This window comes from Girardinichthys multiradiatus, chromosome 6, assembly GCF_021462225.1.
Source record: "Girardinichthys multiradiatus isolate DD_20200921_A chromosome 6, DD_fGirMul_XY1, whole genome shotgun sequence".
NCBI classification, from domain to species: Eukaryota; Metazoa; Chordata; class Actinopteri; order Cyprinodontiformes; family Goodeidae; genus Girardinichthys; species Girardinichthys multiradiatus.
The window spans coordinates 42,231,254-42,258,935 of NC_061799.1; the positions used below are offsets into that span (position 1 = coordinate 42,231,254).

Genomic DNA, 27,682 nt, shown 5'->3' on the forward strand with positions numbered 1-27,682 from the left:
ATTTTATGACTTTCACAGGATCACTGTGCATCTGTTGGTGATGGCATGCTGCCACCTACAGGGAGATTGTATTATTACATGATATGGAGCTAAGGTGTGTAGAGGTTAGGTTCTGATGGTTGATGCTACTGTAGTAAATGAAACCAACATGAATAAAAATGTTTGCCATATAAATTTGCTCCTAAATAGTATCAGTGTTAAGAAAATTACTGTTACTGTAAATCCTGTATTCAGCCCCCCTGAATCAGACAAGTGAGGAAAAAAGTTGTGGACAATACCAAAAGCAGGGCGAGTTTATACAACAATATTCTAAACTTTGAGCATGTCACGAATCACTGTTCAATTTATAAATCAAAAGTGTGCTTTACAAGTGGAAATCTATCAAGATAGGGAAAAGACAGAATTAATCAGAGAAAATACCAAGAGGCCCGTGGTAACTCTGGGGGAACAAGACTATTTGTAGTTCACCAGGAGACATGAAGACACTGCAAACATGTCAAAAAAGTGCTCTGGTTACATGAGACCAAAATAGAACATTTCAACTTGCATGCAAAATGCTATATGTGGCAGAAAGCTAACACTCTAAACACGTCACCCACAATGCAAATAATGGTGATAACAGCATCACGCTGTGGGGATGCTTTCATCTAGAAGGACAGGGAAGGTGGTCAGAGTTGATGGAAAGACAGATGGAGGTAAATGACAAACCTGGACGAAAACCTGTTGATGGGAGCGTCCACATGTGCAAAGCTGATACGGACATACCTCAAAAGACTTCAGGCTAAAACTTCAACAAAAGACAAAGGTTTTAAAAAGAGTATTTACTCAAGAGCACTGAATGCATAATGCATGCCACTCTTTTATTTTTATTTGTAAAAAAAAGAAACATCATAATTGTGCACTACTTTATGTTTTTCATTCCCATAAAATCCCAATAAAATTACACAGATGTTTATAGTTAAATGGTAAATGGCCTGCACTTGCACTTTATCAAGTCCCTAGAGACCCCAAAGCGCTTTACACTACAATCAGTCATCCACCCAGTCACACACTGACAGTGGTGAGCTACAATGTAGCCACAGCTGCCCTGGATTACACTGACAGAAGTGAGGCTGTCCTACACAGGCCCCAATGAGCCCTCTGACCACCATCAGCAGGCAAGTCGGGTGAAGTGTCTTGCCCAAGGGCACAACAACTGAGACAGAGAGAGTGGGAGTTTGAACTGGCAACCCAGCAGTTACGGGACAAACCCCTACTACCTGAGCCACAGCCGCCCAAGGTGATCTGCTTTAGGTAAGGGGAGGGACAGGAGTTAAAGAACATGTTATCTTACATCTTACTCACCTTGATAAATGTAAATCAAGCAGTAATTTAGACCTATGTAGTTAAATCATTTCACTCTCCCTGAATCAACGGAGGGACGGATTGTCAGACAAGTTTCTGGCAGGTCTTTTGATCACCAGGAGAAAATAAGATTTACACTGTTCAGAGTATGCTAACGATCACCTTATGCAGGTTCTGTGAGGCCTTGCCATTTAGTCAAATAAACAATGAATAAAAGTTATCACAGAGGGCTTTTAATTCTGTGTCTTGAAGAGCTATTGGAACATTTTTGCGATTAAATATGCACTGCATAGCTGATGTTCAGCTGCAGACTCCAGACACCCTTATGAGGCAGCCCCATAGTCCCCAACATGCTAGTATTTGTGTTTTTCTGTTGGTGCAAGCACAGTAAGTATTAGTGTCTGGAGCAGGCAGCGCCTCTGCTGTACAGCCATATGAATTACCTTCAGGTCACAGATGGTTTTGCTCCACTATTAGCTGTATGTTCGTGTCAAAAGTAAAAGAACGTGTGGCTTGTAAAGCAGCATTTATGACGCGCAGTGGCAGATTTGTGCAATTGTATTCACTGATTTGTGTTTACTTTAAGGAAAAAAAATATGACAAAAAAATTGATAAGGGAAGATGTTAATACAGGTGTGTGAATTTGTTTTGCAACATTCATTTTATTTCAAGAAACTGAAGATATGTAACTATTGTTTGGTATTTGTAAAATACAGAAAAACATAATCTTCAATTATAAAACTTGACAGTTGCACAAATAGTTCTGCACTATTTGTTTTGGATCAATTGGAGCAAAACTGTAAATGTAAGAGGTTTTTTAAGTGTGACTAACAGCATACAATTTGTATACTTGTACTTAAGAATCTAAAGAGGTGTAACTGTTGCTTTGTAACCATGAAACACATAGCATTTCTCTCTGTGACTTCAAATTCAGTTTCACAGCACAAATCGTTTTGCCCCAGATTTACCTCCATATTAATCTCTGCCTGAAGGCCAAAACGTTTGTGGGATTCCACCACTAGGGGTCTCCCTGCAGCACACCTGCTCCTCTGCCGTCTGTGTTTACCTCCCAATTCCAGCGCTGCTGTAACGGTAGCATACTGGACGAAACGCACCACCTTCAGCCTGGTGCTCCAGAAATACTGATGTAAGCTGCTTGGTGTCTCATCCTTCGGGGACTTTCTGCCACACCGTGTGTTAGTGCCACTGTCCGTGGCGAAGGTGAGTTTGGTGATCTTTCTGGTGAAAATGGCTCAGTGACTCAAACACTGCGCGACCAGACAGGCAGCAGCGACAGCCGCTAGTGCCGTTAGCTTAGCATGAAGGATTGTGAACACGGAGACCTCTTAAACAACACCAGTTGACACAGGGTTAGCTGAGCGTATTTTGTGACAACAGAATAGTCCTAATATATGCTTTAAGTATGACCATCTCTTTCCAATAATTGTTATTTTTGCTTAACGTTAGCTGACAAGTTTGTTAGCTTAAATGGCTAAGCTTGCTACGTATCAGTTGACTAGCTTGGCTAACAAAAAAATAACTCGCTGCAAAAAGACTCATGCTCTTTTAACATTGTCGTTATTTTATGACATTTTGTGTCACTGTACAACATATATCAAATACATGCATTTCATTATTTATTCACTAATATATATTTGTCATGACAAATCGTTTTTCAGGCGTTAGCTGGTCGGCTAGTGGAAGCTACACCGAGCTTTTTAATGGCCTCCGCAGCTGCCTCTTTGTTGCCAATGGTTCAAGTGCTGCCTGTAGTGTGTTGTCGAAATAAAATGTTTACTGGTTGATTTTAAATAACAGTTTTATATCGAACCACCCAGGTTTGCTGTCCAATAAGGCATCAGTTGGTGTGAATAACATCATCAATCATGCTGTTGGCGGGTTTAATGGTCAGTGTGGTGCCAATATCTACCTAGAGCTGCACTCTTTGAAGCTGACTGACAGCCGGAGCTGGTTTAACAGATTATTACTGTGTGTAACTAATCATTTGGTATAAATGAGCAGTCCTCCGTTTGTTTAGCGTGTCAGCTATTAAAACCTTTTTATAGACCCCTTTCGTCATTTTGTTGGTCCGAATGAAACCCGTTTTAAGCGCTGGGTTCATAGCAAGCTTGAAAAGTTAAGAAAATTGTGGAATTTTTCAAATCTTGATAGGAATGGAAAAATAAAGTAAAGTATGGAAAATATTTGTATTTCAAGTCTTTACTCCATTCCCATTCTCTGAAATATACATCAGTCGATTCGTCCATTAATCTATCCATCCATCACTTATCCATCCATCCATCATTTATCCATCCATCATTATCCATCCATCCATCATTTATCCATCCATCACTATCCATCCATCATTATCCATCCATCCATCACTTATCCATCCATCCATCATTTATCCATCCATCACTATCCATCCATCATTTATCCATCCATCACTATCCATCCATCATTATCCATCCATCCATCCATCACTTATCCATCCATCACTATCCATCCATCATTATCCATCCATCACTATCCATCCATCATTATCCATCCATCCATCCATCCATCATTTATCCATCCATCACTATCCATCCATCATTATCCATCCATCCATCCATCATTTATCCATCCATCACTATCCATCCATCATTATCCATCCATCCATCATTTATCCATCCATCATTTATCCATCCATCATTATCCATCCATCATTATCCATCCATCATTATCCATCCATCATTATCCATCCATCATTATCCATCCATCATTTATCCATCCATCACTATCCATCCATCATTATCCATCCATCCATCCATCATTATCCATCCATCCATCACTTATCCATCCATCATTATCCATCCATCCATCATTTATCCATCCATCATTTATCCATCCATCATTATCCATCCATCACTTATCCATCCATCATTATCCATCCATCATTTATCCATCTATCATTATCCATCCATCATTATCCATCCATCACTTATCCATCCATCCATCATTTATCCATCCATCATTATCCATCCATCATTATCCATCCATCACTTATCCATCCATCATTATCCATCCATCACTTATCCATCCATCATTATCCATCCATCACTTATCCATCCATCATTATCCATCCATCCATCATTTATCCATCCATCATTATCCATCCATCATTATCCATCCATCACTTATCCATCCATCCATCATTTATCCATCCATCATTATCCATCCATCACTTATCCATCCATCCATCCATCACTTATCCATCCATCATTATCCATCCATCATTATCCATCTAAAAAAGCATCTAAAAACATTTTTCATGAATATGATTGTCAGAGTCTTGTTTGGCAAACCTGTCCGCTGGTTCCCAAACAGATCCAAACCCAAACTCTAGGAACCATCGCATTAGACGATTGCATTCAGTGTCTTGACAATAATTTATTCAGTATCAACATATTTCTGGACGTTTTTTCTTTTAGAAGTTAACCCTCTCAAGACCTTTAAATACTTTTTTAGATTAAAATTAGCTAAATATGGAAAATAAAATAAGCATTTTGCAAATTGCAAACATGTTGCTGTTCATCAGGTTATCCAGGTTATAGTTTAGTATGTTCAGTGGCTTATTTTAGTTTACACCGATTCGCTCCTTTGCTTCTAACCTCAGATGTGATATTTTTCTTGTCACTATAACCCGTAGTTTGAACTTGCATGACAGAAGTGTGAAGATGTACTTCTCTATTGAGATCTGTCAATGTAAAAAAGCTCCCTGCTTTTCAGGGTATGAGAGCGCTTTAACCGCTTTTATGCTTAGCTTGTGGCTGAGGTTTATGAAGGTGACATATTCAGTTTCATGGATGGTTTAAAGGAGCGCTGCATGAAATAGGATTTGAATTTCTAATGATACTGTGTCAGGTCAGTCCTCTGCGACACAGGAAGGATGTTCTGTTTGGAAGGTTTCTTCAAGCTTTTCTTTACAAACTGCATTTGTTTAGTTTGAGTTGAGTTTTTAATTTTTTTTTATTTGGTTTGATGACCACTTACTGAGGAGAATTAATCAGAATTTGGTATTAAGAATGTCTTTCTATCTTTATATACACTTGAAATAAAGTTTTTGTAATACTGTTAAAATGTCTGGGTTTTGGGATGTAAATAAATTAAGATCCGTGTAAATCATTTCAGACGCTTTTCACCTATATTGTGAACTATAACCTGTAAAGTATTTAGAAAAACAACCAAATGTTTTAGAAGGGGCAAAAATAAAACAATACATTGGGTTGGATTAGTGTGCTTGGTGCAGAAAGAGGAAGTTCACTTGCAGCTTTCTAGCAGAACCCTGAAGGTTTGTGTGAACACTCACTGATATTTAAGACGGTCCACCATGACTAACCTCTAGTTGACACTGACTCCACCATCCGTGCATTTTGCTCTCCGTTGCAAATAGAAGCCCTTCTAGTCAGTTAGGTAATTCCCACTGGTTCAGTGGCGCTGCGGCGAGCCCTCCGTCGTCATCTGTCAGTGATACAGATGGAGTCTAACCTTGACGGATGATGGAGTCTAACCTTGACGGATGATGGAGTCTAACCTTGATGGATGATGGAGTCTAACCTTGATGGATGATGGAGTCTAACCTTGACGGATGATGGAGTCTAACCTTGACGGATGATGGAGTCTAACCTTGATGGATGATGGAGTCTAACCTTGATGGATGATGGAGTCTAACCTTGATGGATGATGGAGTCTAACCTTGATGGATGATGGAGTCTAACCTTGATGGATGATGGAGTCTAACCTTGACGGATGATGGAGTCTAACCTTGACGGATGATGGAGTCTAACCTTGACGGATGATGGAGTCTAACCTTGACGGATGATGGAGTCTAACCTTGATGGATGATGGAGTCTAACCCTGATGAATGATGGAGTCTAACCTTGATGGATGATGGAGTCTAACCCTGATGAATGATGGAGTCTAACCTTGATGGATGATGGAGTCTAACCCTGATGAATGATGGAGTCTAACCTTGATGGATGATGGAGTCTAACCTTGATGGATGATGGAGTCTAACCTTGACGGATGATGGAGTCTAACCTTGATGGATGATGGAGTCTAACCTTGATGGATGATGGAGTCTAACCTTGATGGATGATGGAGTCTAACCTTGATGGATGATGGAGTCTAACCTTGATGGATGATGGAGTCTAACCTTGACGGATGATGGAGTCTAACCTTGACGGATGATGGAGTCTAACCTTGACGGATGATGGAGTCTAACCTTAATGGATGATGGAGTCTAACCTTGACGGATGATGGAGTCTAACCTTGACGGATGATGGAGTCTAACCTTGACGGATGATGGAGTCTAACCTTGACGGATGATGGAGTCTAACCTTGACGGATGATGGAGTCTAACCTTGACGGATGATGGAGTCTAACCTTGACGGATGATGGAGTCTAACCTTGACGGATGATGGAGTCTAACCTTGAGGGATGATGGAGTCTAACCTTGACGGATGATGGAGTCTAACCTTGACGGATGATGGAGTCTAACCTTGACGGATGATGGAGTCTAACCTTGACGGATGATGGAGTCTAACCTTGACGGATGATGGAGTCTAACCTTGACGGATGATGGAGTCTAACCTTGACGGATGATGGAGTCTAACCTTGACGGATGATGGAGTCTAACCTTGACGGATGATGGAGTCTAACCCTGATGGATGATGGAGTCTAACCTTGACGGATGATGGAGTCTAACCTTGACGGATGATGGAGTCTAACCTTGATGGATGATGGAGTCTAACCTTGACGGATGATGGAGTCTAACCTTGACGGATGATGGAGTCTAACCTTGATGGATGATGGAGTCTAACCTTAATGGATGATGGAGTCTAACCTTGACGGATGATGGAGTCTAACCTTGACGGATGATGGAGTCTAACCTTGACGGATGATGGAGTCTAACCTTGACGGATGATGGAGTCTAACCTTGACGGATGATGGAGTCTAACCTTGAGGGATGATGGAGTCTAACCTTGACGGATGATGGAGTCTAACCTTGACGGATGATGGAGTCTAACCTTGACGGATGATGGAGTCTAACCTTGACGGATGATGGAGTCTAACCTTGACGGATGATGGAGTCTAACCTTGACGGATGATGGAGTCTAACCTTGACGGATGATGGAGTCTAACCTTGACGGATGATGGAGCACAAACGCGTGAGTTTAATGGGGGTAAATTCATGGATGGCCGAGCTGTTGTCGGATGCACAAATGCATCCAGTGTGATGAATGACGGAGCACACGCGGAACGTAGTCGGTGTGGAACGGGTCGGGGCCCGGTTCCAGCTGAAAACAAATGCTCCAAAGCATGATACTGCCACCACTATGCTGTGGATGCGGTGTTATTCTGGTGATTTGACACATAATGACACTGTTGAAAATTATGTCCAATATGTTCTACTCACCTTCAGTACATATTTTCCCACGTTCTTTTTGGAAATGTCAAATGTGTTTTTGGAATATCTAGCAGTGCTTGGATGTTTTTTCTTGTCAGAAAACGTTTACGTCATCCTACCTCATCCCAAAACCTAGACTTAAGAATACAGGACACGGTTTCTCTACCCAGCCAGTACGTTGGTTTTACTTTTTCCCTCTGGAGGAAATTCGTTTTTTTCAATTTGAAATGATTCATCTTGGTCTCATTTGTTGCATTTTAACAGGAGCATGTCGATTTTATTTTATTTTTTACATCCATTGTGTATTATTTGCTGGTATAATTTTTTTGGGCCAATTAGTGCCGTAGTATACACTTAATAGGCGTTGGACGTATTGTGAAGAAAATTCTTCTTGTTTATAGGTGATCGGGTTGGGGACATGATTTTATTTTAGAACGTCACTTTCTGTTGGTTTTCATGATAAATGTGTGCCTTTTTAAAGCAGATCACTTGTGTTTATATTTAACTGGAAGTAAAGAAGCTGCAAAAACAGGTTGTAAAACTTGTTTTTTTAAGAGTAAGTACATCTTTGAAGTAGTGTAATAACTTGAATGTCTAAACGGGTCAAATATTTTTTTAAATTACATAAATGTTTCATCAATACAGTAATGAAAGTAAAAGTTGAATGTGTTTCTTTTTTCCGCAGCTTTGTACCTCTTAAACACCTTACTTCTACGTGAAAAGACTGTCTATGAATCATATTTATTACCTTGCTTATTACTTCCCCTCTTACTGGAAGACATCAGGTGTCCTTTGCTCTTAAATCGCCAAAAAAGAGCCAATTGATGAGCTGAATCTATGTTGGTTTTCTACAGCTGTGATGAATAAAGAAATCATGTCACGTGTGGTGAGGAAGAGGCAGGCGGATCCTAAGGTGGTCCAGTATGTGTGGGAGGCCATCGAAGTCATTCGGAACCAGAAACAAATCGCTAACATGGACAGGATCTCCAAGTAAGTTCCCTGTAGATATGGTGATCTTGGTTCAGTGACAGAGATGCTAGTGGCATGGAGAGTGTGGGGAAAATGAGTAATGGTGAAGATGAGGGTTAATCCTAATCAAAAACGATTTCATTTTTAGGCAACAGTATTAGAATGAAATACTTTCAGTGCCTCTCTAATTTACATTAATCGAAAAATTAATCAAACATCAGAATCATTTCTTAATCAGGCAAGAAGTTTTCCTCCAGGGATTGTTTTAAAGTCTGGTGTTAGTTTTTATTTCACGCATCCAGAAACAGTTTGGTTTCCTTGTCTGGTCGAAGCATGGAAGCAGGAGAATACAGTATAATATGAGGAGTGAATGAAGACCCTTTGGAGGGCGTTCACTCTGCTGCTTTTGGCTTGTTTTGTGTGACAGAGAAGATTTTTTTTCCTTTATTTATACTTTAAAAGGTCAAAGGTGACGATTTTTTAATCCGAACTCGAAACATGTTTGGGTTACCAATAATTGTGAAGAAGATCATCCAATTAAAAATCTAAAATGTTGCACCTGGTTGGTGTATTTGCTCTGAATATCAACTTTTTCCTTCTCACGTTGCCTGTTGCTTGTTGCTGCTCTAGTTTGGCAACATGAGGTTGAAAAATCTACAAAGACAAAGAAGCCACAGAAAGAGGGATCAATCCTTGTTACCATTCCTAACATAAAATCTGCCATCCCATAAGTGCAGCCCTCCTCCCACTGCTGCCCCCTGAACCAGCAGCAGGATGGCCTGATGGTTCTTCACCATCATGACGTTTTATTGTTCAGATTCATGAAAGCATCTCTGCTGGTCGGTCTGCGGACGGAGCGCAGACTAAACGAAACACTTGGCGCGCCTCTTTCAGCAAGTTGGCGAGACCCTTGGGAGCTGGCCGCTCGCCAACTGAATGTTGGCGGAGAGTGGCTGTTGTCATGGCAACAGCAAGCAGCGGTATGCAACGGATAGCGCGGCTCTCCTTTTCTCTCTCTCTCTCTCTCGCCGCCTCCATCCTATCTTGACCCTCTGCAGCTTCATTTCAGTGTGTGAGCTTAGTGGCTGTGGAGGTGATGGGTGATTAGTCCGGTTGGTTCTGTGTGATCCGAGGAGGCTGCGGCTGGAGAATGATTAACTGGCCTTGGCGATGCATGGCCAGAGTAGCCTGCCAACATCACAGCAATTAGTTACTTATTGTCAAACAGGTTCAGTTACCTGAAATATGTAAACAGCGTTTGTCCTTTTGGTTTCAAAAATAAAAGCTCAAAGCATAAATATCAGGCCTCCTTTGTTTCTCATTGAGACAAATATGTTTTTATTTTATTTCTTGATTTACTTTGGAAACATTAATTACTGCCTGGTGCAACAATTAAACATGCCGCAGCACATTTAAGATGATTTAAATCTCAAATGCAATTTAGGAACAGACAGAACAGTAAATGGATTATTTCAACAATAATTTCCAGAAGAATTATGAAGAATTTAGTGTTTAAAAAAACACATCTAAATTTTGAGGACATATAGGCACTTTATTGGAGTTTAGAAACAATTAGCCAACATCAAAATAAAATAAAATCCCTTTGACTCAGCCTTATTTCCTTTAATTGATCATTACATTTCAGATATGTTCAAAAAATAAAGACTATAATATAGGATTTTGAACATAAGGATCAAAATGACCAAATAAGATAAATATAACAGGAAAATATGGCAGCAGAACCAGTGTGATCACCACTCCAGACAGATTGCTCGTCCCAAATAAAGCAGGATGGGTTTACTCTGACCCCCGTTTTACAGAGTCTGTCTCCGCTCCGCTCCAACACGCCACGGAACGAACTCAGCATTTATAACGCAGCTTTTATGGTCAGATTGGATCCAGGTCTAATATACCCGGATGGGGAGCGAGTTCGGAGTCGGTCTACACGGATCACACTGGACCAACAGGATACTGAACAAGCACAACATCCATATTCACTAAAATAAAAAGAATTCACAAAAACAAACTAGATTTTCCTGAAGGCCTCGCTTTATTAATAAATAAACCCATATATTTATACATCTGTGCTGTCTAAATGATTGAGTTATGGTTATGTGTAATATACACATAAACAAAACAAGGATTTTGTTCTGAAACCTATAGCAGCGAAGCAGTTTTATCTGCTGTTTCACGTTCGTCTTCCACAGAATGAATTGTTCAGATCTGACTTTCATCGCTCTACCACGCATTTCCTGCACATGCTTCTCAGAGCGCTTCCAGCGTGGGGCGCAGCCGAGCGCCAGCAGTGTAAATCCAGGGCGAGTCTTTAGGAGTTTACTAATAGCTCGGAAAATGAAACGATTGCAGAATCTGACGGTCCTGGTCCTGGTCCTGATTCTGCACAGTTTCTTCCCAGAGGGCAGCAGGAAGTTCGATCCATGGTGTTGAAGTGATCAAGGATCATCTAATCTACGTTGGCCACTAAACGATGAACTCCAGATGTAGTCGTTGACAGCTGGTGACCAGGTGGTTCGCTGATTTGTCAAATAGTTTTTATTCTGTACTAATCTAGAAGCTAACTTCTAGATGGCAACCTGGGTTTGACCCACAGTAAAGGTCCAGACTGCATCTGTATCATTCGGAGATGTTTTGTTGAAAGTAAAGGCTGTTTGGCTATAATCTAAAAATATGTTGGGAAGATCTTCCTTCCTGTTTTACCAGGAGGTAAATCAGTCCACTTTGCTTCTTGAGTTACTCTTCACTGACTTGGGTTCACCTAGCAGGCATGTTGTGCACATTTCTCATGCTGTTCAGGAGTAAACACAGACAGTGACCTTCTCCCACACTGGCAGTCTGTTTGCTGGCTGAAAGCCACAGAGGAGATCCATGACCTTTCTCAGAGAGGTTTCCTGCAAGTCAGCAGGCAGCTGCAGGAAGCAGAGAAGCTGTTGCTTTCAAAATGAAGATTTTAGGTGTCTGAAAGAAGCTGATAAATTTTAGACTTAACAGAAAGCTCACAAGTTTAAGTCAGCCAGGGACGCTGTTTGAAAGAAATGAAATTCTGGGACAAATAAGTTGCAAATAAGCTTTGAAGATGAAAGAACATTTTCTATGTTTCTGACTTCTCCGATCCAGCCGATTGCTACTTGCCAGGTTGTTCTCCCTCAGATCTTTAGGAGCTTTCTCTTCCCACAACTTTTCCCAAAATGTTACAAATCCAAGATTTTTCCTGACAAACAGAATCTGACCGCTCTAAAGGACAAAACAGAAAACTTGTTTAAAACTTTTCCTCACCTCATCTTCGCCCTCACCTGGACAGGTACCTGAGCCGAGTGTTTGGCATGCACCCAAAGGAGACCGCCCGGCAGCTGAGTCTGGCTGTGAAGGACGGGCTGGTGGTGGAGACCCTCACTGTCGGCTGCAAAGGCTCCAAGGCCGGCATCGAGCAGGAGGGCTACTGGCTGCCTGGAGATGAGATGGTGAGTCCAGTAACCGATACCAGCTTCTAAATGTTCCTCTTTTTCTCTATTATTACTACAGGGGATGTTCACAATAATAGAAAAATGCTACGTTTTGCTTATTTCTGTCTGCCTTTTTCTAAATCACGATGCTTACGCCGGGTTTTAGTGTCAGTTCCGCATTCATCTCTACCAGTGAAGGTCCATCTGACGGGTCAGGTACTTTATTGGCACGCGCAATATTCACCAAATACGGCAGCCTGCATTTTATTAATGGCATGTTAAAAACAGGTTGTTTTAAAAAAAATACATTACAAGCTAAACGTTTAGCTTAGTAGAGTCTGGTGAGATAGTTTAGAGTTTAATGGTTCATTGATCACATAAAAACAGCCATTATATTTAAGTTGATTAACACTACATCACCAAACGTATTGGGTCAAACCACCAACTCAATGAGTTCTGGTGTGGGGAAACTTGACTGGTCTGAACAGAGTCCTGAAATCAAGCTTCTTGAACATCTTTGGGATGAATGCTGGTTTTCTCACACTCCTAAACATCTTCCACCTTGTGGAAGATGTTTACAGAATAGTTAGAGGTGCTTCTGCTGCTGACGGTGGGTCCATTAACAAAATGGACCTTTTTATAGATTAAGAACATGACGTCATTAAAGTTCATGTCGATGTTAAAGTAGACAGAAAAATACTTTTGGCAGTATTCTGTATATACATTTTCCTCCTTTAATTACATTTAAAGGGCTTTGTAGGATCTGAAAACAGAAGATTACTAAAATGTTCTGAGTGAAAAGTCACAGTAAAGGTAAAGATAACCGACATTCCCTCGTTGTAAAGGTATCTGTCTGGATGTGACAGCGACGCAGGGGCCGATGCGATGTGTGCAGAGGTGGTGGTCCTCTGTTAACTATGCTCATAGAGATGAGGAATAAACACCTCAGCAGGTTGTGTGAGGACTTTGTCGGCCATCTGTCAACCTGCTTGCTGTGCGAACACACTGCTAGGAGACCCTGCACAAGCAAATCTCTCCTCGTCCTTGAGCTTATTTTTTAAACAAGCTCACAGAAAAAAGCAGTGAAATCAGTTCTGGTAAAGAACAGTCAGGAATTATTTTATTTAAATGCAGATATATTCACACCCCTTGAACCTAAGCCAACCACAAACTTTAATGAGATTTAATGTGATGGTTCAAGACAAAGCAGCACCTGTTCAGAAGTGGAAAGAAAAGGTTATATAGTTTCAGCTTTTTGATAGAAACATCAGAAAATTCAGCCCCTTTTATTCTGATAAACCTTAAAACAATTCTTCTGATTGCCTTCAGAAGACACTCAGTTAGTAGATGAAGTCCAGCTGTGTGTAATTAATGAGCCCAGATGTTCTGTTTCTGGCCTCAAGAGGTTTGTTGGAGAACATCAGAGAACAAACGGCATCACAAAGACCAAGGAACGCACCAGAACTACCTTAGGGAAGAAGTTCTGGTTCAGATTAAAGCGATGTTGGGTTATACAGTATAACAACATAAAAATTCAGATCACTTTTCAGTTCATCTTTGGCATTAGTGTAGTATTTTTGAACTGAATCTGAAAACAACGAGGATGACATAACGGCAGACCTACCAACACACGGCGCTCCACCTAAACTGAGGCAGGACGAGGAGAGGATCAGGCCAAGAGGCAACCCACAGCCTCTTGGTATAAAATGTATATATACAGCACATTACAAAAACAGTGCCTCAAATGTAGCCAATCAAACAATAAAATAACTACAGAATAAAAGTTCAAATAAAATATAAAGAAATCGTTTAAAAATAGGTTCATGGCCAGACCATTTAAAACTTAGAAAGTCAACATAACATTTTTTATGTGAAAAATGAACAAGAATCTGATGGACTTATTATAAAACAGGAGTTATGAGGTCATGCATCATGCACCAGTTATAAGATGAGCTGCACTCATCTGGACTGTGGTAAAACTGGAGGAGCTGCAGGGATCCACAGCTCAGGTGGGAGAGTCTGTTGACTTTGTGAATGACCAGTATTGGAGTTCCAGCTTGCTGTTCGCCACAGTTCCTGCAGGGAGTCCTCGGCTCAGATAAAAACCAAGATTTAACTTGATGGAAATGCTCGTTTCAGACAGTGCCTGAATACAACATCCCCATTGTGAGACATAGGGGTGGTAGCGTCATGCTTTTTCAGGAGGGACAGGGAAACTCGTAAGAGTTGATGGGAAGATGGACTGAGCTTAACATACGGCAGTCCTGGAAAACATGTTAGAGGTTGAAACAGACTAGAGACTGGGACAGAAGTTCACTTTCCAGCAGAATAGCCACCGTAAACATTCAATCAGAGCTACAGCATTTTCATGTGGCCCAGTCAAAGTCCAGGCCTAAATCCAATGACACAAAAATCTCTGTCCACAGATGCTCTTCGTCCACTCTGACGGAGTTTGAGCTGCTTTTGTATAGAAGTTATGAAACGAGGTTCAGTAAAGTATTGACTCGTAAGCAGGTGCATTTTACAGGTTTTCAATCTAAAAAAACTAATTTGGAAACTCTAATTTCCCTTATGTTTCAGAACATAAGGGAAATTATGTTCTGAAACATAATTTCAGAACATAATTTCCCCAATTTATGGTTTATATCATAAAAATCCCAATAAAATACATAAACAACAAAAGTTCTAGTTTATGAGTGAAGTTTCTGGGGTATGAATACTTTTGCAAGGCAATGTACTTCAGATCCGTTTCTAATGTTAGTCGGTATTTATGTCATGTTTTTGTTACTTGGTTGTGAGTTAAAGGAAGCCTGAACTTTGACAAAATCTTGTATCTTTGTGTTTTCCAGAAATTGAAATGAAGATTTCTCTGAAATTATAATGAAGATGTTTGGTGTTTCTTTGCTTGTTTCTTGTTTATGTCTACAGGAAATATTACTGACACCTTTTACCTTTTAAAATAGGGTGTAATCCATCAGATGAGCCAAAGTGTTGATGTTAAAACCAGAAGGACAGTATAATGTAATAAAAATGACCTCCTTTTAACCTTGTTTAGACTTGAATTTATATAGGATTATAGCATATTATGAAAATTTTCTTTATATGCAGTTTTATGAAGAAAGTACGGCGAGGAAAAAGGCAAACAGTGGATTATGCAGGTTTTTGTAGCTGCATCAACACAAAATATATAGATATATAATATATAGATATAATGATGTCCAGAGGAGCTCAAGTCATTTCGGCATCATTTAATCACTACTTTCTGAATCACTTGCAATCACAGGAGCCGAAAGCCGAGGGAAGCAAGGTAAGGGCTGCATTGTTATTTCCAAACCAGGGATTGTTCCTCATCTGAGCCCCATATTATCTCTCCTGACTAACACCATTGTGTGAGAAATCAGTCCTGCCACAGGCAGCGCAGTCAAGGATTTGAGTGAATCTTTTTCCTGGCAGGCTGCAGAAAAACGTCACATTGGTTTATGTAAAATAAAATGTAAAAAGTGGTGGGAGATCTTCTTCCACTTTGAGAAGCAGGTGACTGATTCCACTTGCTTTGTTTAAGTGAATTTATCACCCAGGGTGGAAGCTGAAAACGCATCCGGTTCCATTTGGAAATTATTCTGCATGCTTGCTCACAGCTCTGCTGTCCTCACACAGCCTTAAGCTGCTCGCTGTGATTCACTTATGCTGGGAAAAAGCTTCATGAAGGTCCGTTGAAGCGCTGTGTCCATGTGGCCAAATTTCTTGCGGAAGAGATCAATTATTTTGGTGAAAAATGTGCTGGCTACCTACCTGCAGGTTTGCTGCTGCTTGGATTAAAATCACACCAAAAACTGTAAATACTCCTCAGGCCTCAGATACTGCCAACTACAGCCAGATATTAGGAACAGGAAGAACACTCAGAGATTAATTCATATTTAAATTTGAAATGTGGAGCAGGTCCAGCATAGCTGCAGGTTGGTAGTGAGCACGTGTGAGCTTGTAGTATTTTGGTCTTGGTAGTTGTAGTTTCCAGAAGAGTTTGTCCTGCTGTGATCTTAACTTCTGTCTGGCATGCTTATTCTTCTCTGATTGAAACTGTGGAGGTGGGAGGGAACCGAAGCCCGGGTGTTTGCCGTCTCTGTCGTTTTCTCCATGCCTGCTGCTAGCAACACGTCCTGCTGGTTATTTCAGGACAGCAGTCACTGAAAGGACCGAGCAGAGTCTAAATGTGAGGCGGCGCTGTTGGCTGGAGGCCAGTTATCCCTCCAATGGTACCTGGATTCAGTCCAGCTGGCATGAGCGGGGCCTTTGCCTGACCTCAGAAAAATTTACTCCTGAATCAGAAACCCTTCGTTTACATTCCAATCGCACCTTTAACAAATAAAGCTTCTCACTTTTAAACCCTCTGCCTCAGGCCAGATTGGATTCAATCCAGGTTTTACCAACATGTTCGGTTTCTGAGATACATACTATCAACATTTTGTGTTTTTAGGAAAAGAATCGATCAAGAAAAGCTGCAGGATCCTAAATTTTCTTAAGCTAATTTACCCAAACCCAAATGTATACTTTGATTGATAAAACATTGTGTTGCTGTTCTGTGTCCAAACATTAATATTTTACAACCACCTGAAAGATTGAGTGTCTTAGATTCGCAGAAGATGGCTGTTTATGACCTAAATTTATCCAAATTCGCTTACTGATATTAATGAATGTAGTTGTTTCGGGACTCTTAGTCATCGGATTATTTATCAGATTATTCCTGGAAAACCCAAACAAACATTTCAATTCAATTCAGTTTATTTATATTGCGCCAATTCACAACACGTTGTCTCAAGGCACTTCACAAAAGTCAGGTACATACAAGTCCTTCTCAAAATATTAGCATATTGTGATAAAGTTCATTATTTTCCATAATGTCATGATGAAAATTTAACATTCATATATTTTAGATTCATTGCACACTAACTGAAATATTTCAGGTCTTTTATTGTCTTAATACGGATGATTGTGGCATACAGCTCATGAAAACCCAAAATTCCTATCTCACAAAATTAGCATATCATTAAAAGGGTCTCTAAACGAGCTATGGACCTAATCATCTGAATCAACGAGTTAACTCTAAACACCTGCAAAAGATTCCTGAGGCCTTTAAAACTCCCAGCCTGGTTCATCACTCAAAACCCCAATCATGGGTAAGACTGCCGACCTGACTGCTGTCCAGAAGGCCACTATTGACACCCTCAAGCAAGAGGGTAAGACACAGAAAGACATTTCTGAACAAATAGGCTGTTCCCAGAGTGCTGTATCAAGGCACCTCAGTGGGAAGTCTGTGGGAAGGAAAAAGTGTGGCAGAAAACGCTGCACAACGAGAAGAGGTGACCGGACCCTGAGGAAGATTGTGGAGAAGGGCCGATTCCAGACCTTGAGGGACCTGCGGAAGCAGTGGACTGAGTCTGGAGTAGAAACATCCAGAGCCACCGTGCACAGGCGTGTGCAGGAAATGGGCTACAGGTGCCGCATTCCCCAGACCTGGGCTACAGAGAAGCAGCACTGGACTGTTGCTCAGTGGTCCAAAGTACTTTTTTCGGATGAAAGCAAATTCTGCATGTCATTCGGAAATCAAGGTGCCAGAGTCTGGAGGAAGACTGGGGAGAAGGAAATGCCAAAATGCCAGAAGTCCAGTGTCAAGTACCCACAGTCAGTGATGGTCTGGGGTGCCGTGTCAGCTGCTGGTGTTGGTCCACTGTGTTTTATCAAGGGCAGGGTCAATGCAGCTAGCTATCAGGAGATTTTGGAGCACTTCATGCTTCCATCTGCTGAAAAGCTTTATGGAGATGAAGATTTCATTTTTCAGCACGACCTGGCACCTGCTCACAGTGTCAAAACCACTGGTAAATGGTTTACTGACCATGGTATCACTGTGCTCAATTGGCCTGCCAACTCTCCTGACCTGAACCCCATAGAGAATCTGTGGGATATTGTGAAGAGAACGTTGAGAGACTCAAGACCCAACACTCTGGATGAGCTAAAGGCCGCTATCGAAGCATCCTGGGCCTCCATAAGACCTCAGCAGTGCCACAGGCTGATTGCCTCCATGCCACGCCGCATTGAAGCAGTCATTTCTGCCAAAGGATTCCTGACCAAGTATTGAGTGCATAACTGTACATGATTATTTGAAGGTTGAAGTTTTTTGTATTAAAAACACTTTTCTTTTATTGGTCGGATGAAATATGCTAATTTTGTGAGATAGGAATTTTGGGTTTTCATGAGCTGTATGCCAAAATCATCCGTATTAAGACAATAAAAGACCTGAAATACTTCAGTTAGTGTCCAATGAATCTAAAATATATGAATGTTAAATTTTCATCATGACATTATGGAAAATAATGAACTTTATCACAATATGCTAATATTTTGAGAAGGATCTGTACATTCCAATTAATCCTAACCATTGAACAGTGCAGTCAGATTCAGTTATTTATTCAATTTGGATAAAAAGTTTTTCTGTCTAAGGAAACCCAGCAGATTGCATCCAGTCAGTGACTTGCAGCATTCACTCCTCCTAGATGAGCATGTAGAGACAGTGGACAGTCACTGGTGTTGGCTTTGCAGCAATCCCTCATACTGAGCATGCATGTAGCGACATCAGTGGTGAATTCAGTCAGCAGCAGAATGGTAAAGGCATTCATGGTCTAACCTTTTGAATTGACCTTTCTGTGATACAATAATCAAGACCTATAAATTAATCAGCAAAGGGAGGCAACAATAAAAGGATGTCACCAGATGTCCCATCAGTTTAACTTTCATAGATGATGATTAGTCAGAGGGTTAGTGGTGTGACGGACGCGCTGCTCTGAGTATTCCAGAAGCTGCTGATCCTCTAGGATATTCATTTGCAGTTATCTCTCGGGGTTTACAGAGAATCTGGAAAATATGGTAGTTTTGAGGATAAAAATGTCTTGTTGCTGTCAGAGGAGAATGGACAGACTGGTTCCTGACGTTTCTGAATCCATTAGATAAACTACAGCAGCTGAAAACAGCACCATGTGCCACTAGTGGCAGGTACACCCAGGAAACCCAGGGCTGCCTTTCATACAGGCTCAGCAATGATGATTGAAACATTGCTGGGTCCAGGGAATCTCGATTTCAGCTGCAGCATTCATGGTTGGGTCAGAATTTGGCATAAACAACATGCAAAGGTTGATTCCTTCTGCCTTGTATCAACTTCTCTGGCTCGGCTGAATATTTTCTTGACACACTTGGGGCCCATCGATAGCAACTGAACATCCGCTGCAGGCTGCTCAACGTGTCATCCCTTTTTGACCCCAGTGTACCCGTCTTCTGATGGCTCAGATCACCTCAAACTGCAATCTTCAACATGAAACTGGATGTGCAGCCGAGAAATCTGCAGCTTCTGCACCATGCTGTTCTGTCAGTCTGCACCAGAACCCTTGAGAGAGGTTTCTAACACCTTGCTGAATTTCTGCTATGAAATCGACGATACTAGCAAGGTGTGCCTAATGAAGTGGCCGTGAGTGTATGCTGTCCATTAATAAAATGTTTTCATGTTAAACTCATTTGAATGAGACCTCTGGCAGCGTCCCGTTGGCTCAGAGAGCTGCAGCTTTTTGAAGTAGGCCACTTGTCTTTGATCAGACAGCCTAACAACAGGGAAGTAGCTCTTGACACTCCAAAGAGCACAAGGACCATCGATGTGTTTTCAAGTGTTGGTGCTGTGAAGAGTCTATTACGTTCTAGAAAGTAGATGTCCTTTGGGAAATCTCCTGTGGATTTCAGAGCGGGTTCAGTCCTAAATAGGCTTGGACTTTGAACCATGAAGACTCTATGAATTCCCCCTTTAAATGGTTTTTGAATGAAAATAAATGAAATTCTGTTTCGCAAAGTGAATTATTTTAGTTCCTAACTCCACCATAGCTTGAAAAATGTACCCTCACCATGACCCTCTGCTGTGTTTCATAGCATTTTGAATTACAACCCAGAGTTTCTGAGTAAAGATGAGACGGTTGTGATGTTTTAAACGTGAAGCAGATTTTTCCATTGGGAACTTCCAGATTCCTGCCTTAGATTATAGTTTAACAATAGAGTTTAGTGTCCACTAACTAAACTTGGAATCCTGTCATGGTTACAGTAAACACATAGTTTAAAATATTTCTTGAGACAGTCCTGATTGCATTGCGGCCTTTTTCAGGTTTTTATCTCGTTAAAATCGCTGGTATTTGTCTGGTCATATGGGATATTGAGTTTTTTTTGTGCAGTATTGAAACCAGACCTTCTCTGAAGGCTTTATGCAGGACAGTTGCTGCATTTATAAACCTTAAAGCAACTACATTAAGGGTCATGGAGAAGAAATTAGGAATGAGACTAGACTGCTTTTATCTATTCATTCCTTTTGCTTTTAATAAGCTGCAGTTATTCACAAGTTTCTGGCGCTGCACTCATAAATCGGCCCAGACGTTGCGTGGGAGGTGTTGGACCGGCATGAAAATGTGGACCCAAAACTCTCCTGATTTATATTTGATGTACTACATCACAGTGTAGGTGCAGGTCTAGCTGCGTCGTGATTGAAGTTCTCCCAAGGTTTAAATATCCCTGAGGGCTGCTTGGTTGGAGAACCCATAGCCTGTTATATTGACCATGATACTGAAATCATCTGTAAAGAAACTGGAGCGTTCATTTTTAATCTGATCTGTTGTGCTTTGAGAGCATTTATATTATTGTAGTTTATGTAACTACAGGCTTTGTACTGAATTTTGGTTTGACATTGTTCTTATTATAAAACAACAACATAAACTGGTATTAACATTTTCTATATGGTGGTTTTCATTTAAATATTTGGTTACAGTTTAGTATTTTTCATTTTTGGTGGAAAAATGTCCCTGTTTTTCCAACCCAACGTGACTTTATGGCTTGGTTGTGAATATACTAATAAGCTATTCTAAGATTCACAAAGATTAGATAATCCTTTTATAGCTAGACGTTTATCTGACCAGTAGTTTTAGTGGGAGGTTCTTATTGGCCGAGATAAAGACAGGTGTTCTAGTTTTACGCCCTGGGGAACACCTTTTTTATGTTAAAATGCCTAAAGATGAGACCTCCTTTGTGTTTTATGATAAAAGGCTTTTGGAGTATTTCTTGTTGATGTCATTAATGTAAACATGTGGTAATCTTAAAGCTGCAGTATTTTATTGTGACTTTTTGTTCAGTTAGTGTTGATGTTCAGGAAGCAGCTCAGTGCAACAGCGGATCGTCTGCCCTCGCTTCCCTGCAGCTTTAACATCTTCTCTCAGTTACAAAGTTTTTTGTGTGAATTCAGAGCGGAAGTTATTTGTTATTTATATTTATTTGTATTAATGGATGAAGTACCTAAATGTGTTGGTTTGCAGCACTTTCTAGTTATATAACAGTATTTATATTTTGAGAGAAATTCACTTTTCAGTCGAGTTTTTGTTGAAAGTTCGTAGCTTAAAATGATATCTCAAAGTAGCACTAAAGGTGGTTTATTCCAAAGAAAGACGCAGACGAATCAAGCAGAGCAGATTCATGGTACATTTTAGTTGTCGTGCAGATAATAGTTTTCTTTCGAGGGATCTGTGCTCCGGGGCTCTGAGCCCTCGTGTTCAGGACAACAGACACATCAGATGTTTAAATCTCAGATGTAGGTTGGAGGATAGAGAAACTAGTTTCCTCCCCCTGCTGCGGTTGGAGGGGGGGGTCACCCAAACTTGTACTCTGCTGTTTGTCCTCTCTGCAGGACTGGGAGACGGAGAGCCACGACTGGTACTGCTTCGACTGTCACCTACCAGGCGACGTCCTACCCTGTGACAACTGCTTCCGGGTTTACCATCTCAAATGCCTGCCAGAGGAGTGCAAACCCAGAGACGGAGGCTCCCACTGGCAGTGTGTCGTGTGCCGGGTAGGTGCTCAAATATGGGAAGTGCTTTTTTAAATGGCTGCCATATGTTGATGATGCGGAAACACGTTTCTTTTTGTGTAATTCACCCATTCAGTGGTTTTGGGATTTCTTCCTGAAGATGAGAAAAAGGTTGTTTTCCGGCACAGATGAGCTTATACTCGAAGTATAAAGTTTTCCAGAAAACATAGGTTTTATTTAAAGTAATGGATTTATTTTGTTTTTATCATTTTTGTATCTTTCATGCTTTGCTACATTAATTCTTTCATAAGCCTTAACGTTTTTTAAAGTCAAACTTCACCATCAGATTGAGGCATTCTACCTTTATCATCTCGTGAAAACTATATTATTGTCTTTACTCTCCTCTTTGTTGTCATTAAATTGTCCTTTTTATCAGCGTCTTCATTTTAAAGGTTATGTTGGACTTTCAAACTTCAGCCATTTCGATTGCTGTGATTATTTATTTTGAAGAAAGTTAATAAAACCTTTTAGATGCCATTTTAAACCACATCATCTGTTCCTCTCTCACTTTCAGGGGAGTAAAAAGAAGAACCTGAACAAACAGGAGATGTGTAAATATCTGCGCTTCATCATCCAGCGGATGAAGGAGAGGGTAAAAACTGCTTATATTTATAACTCTGTTGTAGCTGTTAGATGTTCACTTCCTGATAATCACATGTCAATGTTTTTTTTACACCTAAAGCTGAAAACACAAAGTAATCTTTGTCATTTTTTGCTTAGTTTACCTCTGAAACCACTGACGGATAACATTTAACAGCAGAGTTTTTCTTATGTCAAATATTAAATGATTTTGTCTTAAGTTATTAATGTGTTTGGTGAGGACTGTCCTTAATAGCAGCGCAACAGTAGCTGTGTCACAGGTGGGTTGTTTGTGTTCAGAGGTACATGGCTTGTTGAATCTAATAGATCTTTTAAAAAATGAGTATTAGAATGGTCAGACTGGTTTTTAATTGAGACCAGTCGACATGCAGATGCTAAAATAAGCAGAAAGTTGTCTGCGACACATTCTGTAGACCAAGGTTGTGGTTCAAAGTCCAACATTACCTCACTGTTGTGATAAAAACAAAGTAGAAAAATGTCAGGACACTTTCCACAAGCAGCAGGTGTGAAATTAAAGTGCAGTTTATAAGTGGTGGGTTGTTAAGATCCAGCTATTGTCATATTTCAGGATATGTTCATCAAGGACAGCGGCAGATTAAGAACATCCACCTATTTATGAAAACACACAGATTAAACATTTTAGTTGGATTTAAATCTCCCTACTGTTCACCATCTCTTCTCTGTGGTCCTGGAGACGGCTCTGCCTTAAGTGTACAGTCAAGTGATTACTTAAACAGAACCTTTCTGGCGTCATGAAGTAGGCTGCTGATTCAGAAACAACACAACATACCCCAATCTGTAGAAATTCAAGAGAAGATAACAAAGTCTTCGATCGGTCTGGAAAGGGTTACCTAACCCATGTCTAAGGGTTTGGGGCTCCAGTCAACAACAGTGAGAGCCGTTTTCCTGGAGTGGAGAAAACATGGAAGAGTGTTGAACCCTTCCAGGAGAGACCAGCCTATCAAACAAGAATAATTACTCTATGATGCAACAGGCAGGAAAGAGACTGAGCAAAAATGGCATCTATTGGAGAGCTCCAAGATGAAAACCACTGCTGACCAACGAGAAGAAACCCAGGCTGACAACAACCAATTCTTGGGTTTACTGGTTATTACATTTTCACACAGGGCCTGGGTGACTTTTTTCTTCAATAAATCATCATTTGTAAAACTGCCTCCTGTGTTTACTCAGGTTGTCTTTGTCAGATAGGATTGATGATCTGAAACATGTGATCTGTAAGGGAGCACTTACTTTTTAAAGACCTAAAGGCCTATAAAAATGATCAGCATTCGATCTCCTTGTATGATTCCATGTTAGATGCAGATCTATGCTTCCATTCCTCCTCCTCTCCTCTCCTGTCAGCCTTCATTTCATGTTTCCCCCTTGAAGAGAACTTGAAGCTCATCATTAACACTCCTCTCTGCTTTTGCCTCTTTATACTCCCCGTTGGCTCGCTCTCACTTCTCAGCAACACAGCCCTGCTCCTCTTTACGAGATCACATTAAATGTGTGTCCTGGCTCTCCATTGTAGGCGGTGGACCTGAACAAAAAGGGCAAAGACACTAAACATCCCATGTACAAACGGCTGATCCACACTGCACTGGACGTCTCCAACATCCACGAGGTAACTGTAAAACTCCACTCCTGCTCACTGCGTCTGATTTCTTTCTGGTTCCTCGTAGAGATGAATGATCATAAGACAGAAGGAGCTCCACTTCTCCACCTGACTGTTGTTGCTTTTATCTGTTTGACCTTCTTAGAACAAGGGGTTAAATGGCTTAATCTCCGCCATTTGGTAGCTAGAGTTAAATGACTGTTGAGCCCTTTTACAGATAAAAGGTTTAAAAGATGATTAGCTTTGCTAGTCGGTTTGAGGCGATTGCCTTTCAGTCATGGAGACATTGTTCATTATGGCTTCTTTCTGCCAAACGTTCACCTTGGAGCCATGATCCATGTACGATATTTGGCATTTAATTAGTTTCCAACAAGTTTGAATTCTATGTTTTAAAGAAGTGACAATTCAGTTAATTATAAAACATAGCAAGAAAAACAAGCTTGCTGACTCTGTTAAGAGTATTTAGACATATTTTTCTGTCTTTGGTGTGGCCTAGTCCAATTCTGTTTTTTGTTTACAAAAGGCAGAAGCACAGTGCACGTTTTAGTTTGTTTTTGTGCCATAGAGTCAAATGCTGCAGGTAATTATGATCACACAAACCCAAGATGAGTAAAAGTTCAAATCTGTCAAATAAATTCATTATTGTGCCCATTTGGGTTTAAAATGTTCAGACTCTAAAACGGGCCATATGCTGAAAGAACAACCCACTCAGAATAAGAATCGGGCCAAAATTGTACAAAGAATATCGACACTTTGCATTTAAGTTGAAAAACCTTCTTTGTAAATAAGCTCTATCCAGAACTCCTCAGTGGCCTCAGCTTCACCTGATTTAAGTTCTGTAAGAAATCTCCTATTAAGCACCTTTTGCTATCCAATTATTAATTGATTAATTGAAAAAATAGTCGACTGATTAATTGATTATCAAAATAACGTTTAGTTGCAGCCCTGATTTTGTCATTGGATATCTGAGTGTGCAGTACCCTAGAAACCACAAATGTCAGGGGAAAGTTTTTGTTTTGAAATGATCTGAGATCATTTCATACGGAGTTTAGTTTTAGAGACGTCTGTGGGGTTTTTATCCAATACAACAAACGAGCAGGTCCTTTAGGGCCAATAATAGGAGGGGTACCAAATGGACTAAATGAACCAGAGTTGTCTGTGTGAGTATGTGTTGATTAAGGCTTAAAAGCAAGTATATTATTAGGCTGTGGCTGATTGAGCAGAGATAATTCAGGTTCAGGTTTTCTTGCTGCTCTAGTTCCAGCGCTGGGTTTTCTGCCGGTGACGGAGTATGGGGTCGGGCAGAACGCTGCTGGGCTTTGGTCACATCAGGAAACCTCTGCCAGAAACATTGGGGTTCTGCCCAGACCCGTGTGTGTGTTAATAGGCACGCTGCCCTTTTCTGGACCCCTCCATGTTGGTCACAGTTTTAACACAAGCACACACATTTATTTACACACAGTCCGTGTGAATAGACCTGCTTTTGTTGCTTCTCTCCTCAGGACTAACATCAGGCCCGTCTCCACGTGTTTCTCTCTTTCAGAACCTGACAGAAGGAAAATATAAAAGCTTTGAGGAGTTCAAAGCTGATGCTCAGATGATTGTTCATAACACTGCCATCCTGTATGGAGGTGGGTCACGCTTCCACAACCTTAAATGCTTCATTTGAACTCAACATTCAGCAGCGGCACCGTGTGTGCATTATAAATAACTTAATATGTAGTTACTGAAAATAACTTATTTAACTGCAGCTCTTTTATGCTGCATTTTATTCATCATTTGAGCTTTGCCACCTGAGACTCGCCTAAAAGGTTCTGCAGATTTGTTGGAAACAACATGGAAAATATAATCCCCAAAAAACGTGTGAGCTGCACATTAAACACATTAAAGTTATTCCAGTTTCACACGTTGCTTAAACTAGATTCAGGCTGTAATTGCTCTCAGTAGCTCAGCTGTAGCACGTTCTCTGCTCTGTCACTTCAGGTCTGGGTTTGTTGTCAGCTGATCCAGTTTAAACCAAACCAGCTTTGTTTCTCTTGGTCGATATAAACCAGTTTCAATTTCAAAATAAACTCTTTGGTTTGTTCCAGTTCACAGCGACCAAGCAGAGATCGCACGGCTGCTCTTCAGTGACACATGCCATGAGGTACGCGTCAATATTCAAAGTCCGTTTTCTTTCAGATACAACAGTTTTTAAAAGAAACTGTTTTTCTCTTGCAGTTGAACGAGTTGTTGTTGTGTAAGAACTGTTTCTACCTGTCGAACGCCCGGCCGGAAAACTGGTTCTGTTATCCCTGTGTGAGTAGAAACAACCCTGCTGACAGTTCAGAGATATTTTATTGCATGTTTCCCAGTAAAGTCAATTAATGAAAGTGGAAAAAATGTTCAGATGTAGGTTGATTGATCCGTCTCATGCAGCAGACTGCTGTGTGTTTGCTTCAGCAGTTTAAAGTTGTTTTCTTCAACTACAGCCCCCATAATTCTTCCAAAACTGGTATTTTATCCTTCAAAATGGCTAACATAGTTGGCTAATTATGACCGCAATACTTAACAACCTTAAAATTCAGGTTTTGCTGAAATCCAAATTGTTCAACCTGATTTCTTTTTAGACGTACATGAAACTGCTTGAATACTTCCGATGAAGAGTAACAGTTCTGAGCTTCTGCTTGCATCTTTTGTCTTGATTTATTTTTAAATAAATCAATAAATAAGTGTCTGTTTGTGACCTCTGCAGACTCCGAGCCACGACCTGGTCTGGGCCAAGATGAAGGGTTTCGGCTACTGGCCGGCCAAAGTCCTCCAGAGGGAGGACAACCAGGTGGATGTGCGCTTCTTTGGACACCAGCACCAGAGGTTAGAACAGCTAACCCACGTAGCAGCTTTTCCACGTCTGATTTGGTTGTTCCGGACTTGATCTGTCCTGGAACATAAAAGTTCAGTACTGCTTTGGTAATTCATTCTGATCCGCAGGGCGTGGATTCCCTCGGAGAACATCCAGGACATCAAGGTGAGCATCCAGCAGCTGCAGGTGAAACGCAGCAACGGCTGGAAGAAGGCCTGCGAGGAGCTGGAGGTGTACCAGCGTTTTCTGAGGGAGGGACGCTTCTGGAAAACAAAGATGGAGGACAGCCCTCAACCACACCAACAGAGCGAGAGCCAGCGGCAGCAGCAGGAGGAGGAAGAGGAGGAGGAAGAGGAGGGGGAGAAGGAGAAGGAGGCCAGCGGGAGGACGCAAAGACCGGAGCGGACAGATGAAGCCGAGTCAAGCATCTCCTCCACCAGCAACGAGCAGATCCGCCATGTGAGTG

At 40.9% G+C, this 27,682-nt stretch overlaps 1 protein-coding gene across 3 annotated transcripts in view; it reads left to right on the forward strand.

Annotated features, from left to right (window-relative positions):
- Positions 1 to 2,382: 2,382 nt before the first annotated feature.
- The window catches only part of zmynd11 (zinc finger, MYND-type containing 11), a 31,083-nt gene continuing 5,783 nt past the window's right edge, over positions 2,383 to 27,682 (forward strand). For 2 of the 3 annotated variants that reach the window (XR_007038666.1, XM_047367995.1), the window contains exons 1-12: positions 2,383 to 2,565; positions 8,650 to 8,785; positions 12,084 to 12,243; positions 15,509 to 15,532; positions 21,980 to 22,141; positions 22,674 to 22,751; positions 24,291 to 24,383; positions 25,918 to 26,005; positions 26,465 to 26,520; positions 26,595 to 26,672; positions 27,109 to 27,227; positions 27,345 to 27,675. Coding sequence is in view for 2 of the 3 variants with exons in the window: in XM_047367995.1 (XP_047223951.1) it covers positions 8,655 to 8,785; positions 12,084 to 12,243; positions 15,509 to 15,532; positions 21,980 to 22,141; positions 22,674 to 22,751; positions 24,291 to 24,383; positions 25,918 to 26,005; positions 26,465 to 26,520; positions 26,595 to 26,672; positions 27,109 to 27,227; positions 27,345 to 27,675 (1,320 nt within the window). In the remaining variant the exon portion in view is untranslated. The remainder of the gene's footprint in view (positions 2,566 to 8,649; positions 8,786 to 12,083; positions 12,244 to 15,508; positions 15,533 to 21,979; positions 22,142 to 22,673; positions 22,752 to 24,290; positions 24,384 to 25,917; positions 26,006 to 26,464; positions 26,521 to 26,594; positions 26,673 to 27,108; positions 27,228 to 27,344; positions 27,676 to 27,682) is intronic. The other variant, XM_047367996.1, reaches the window with a different exon arrangement.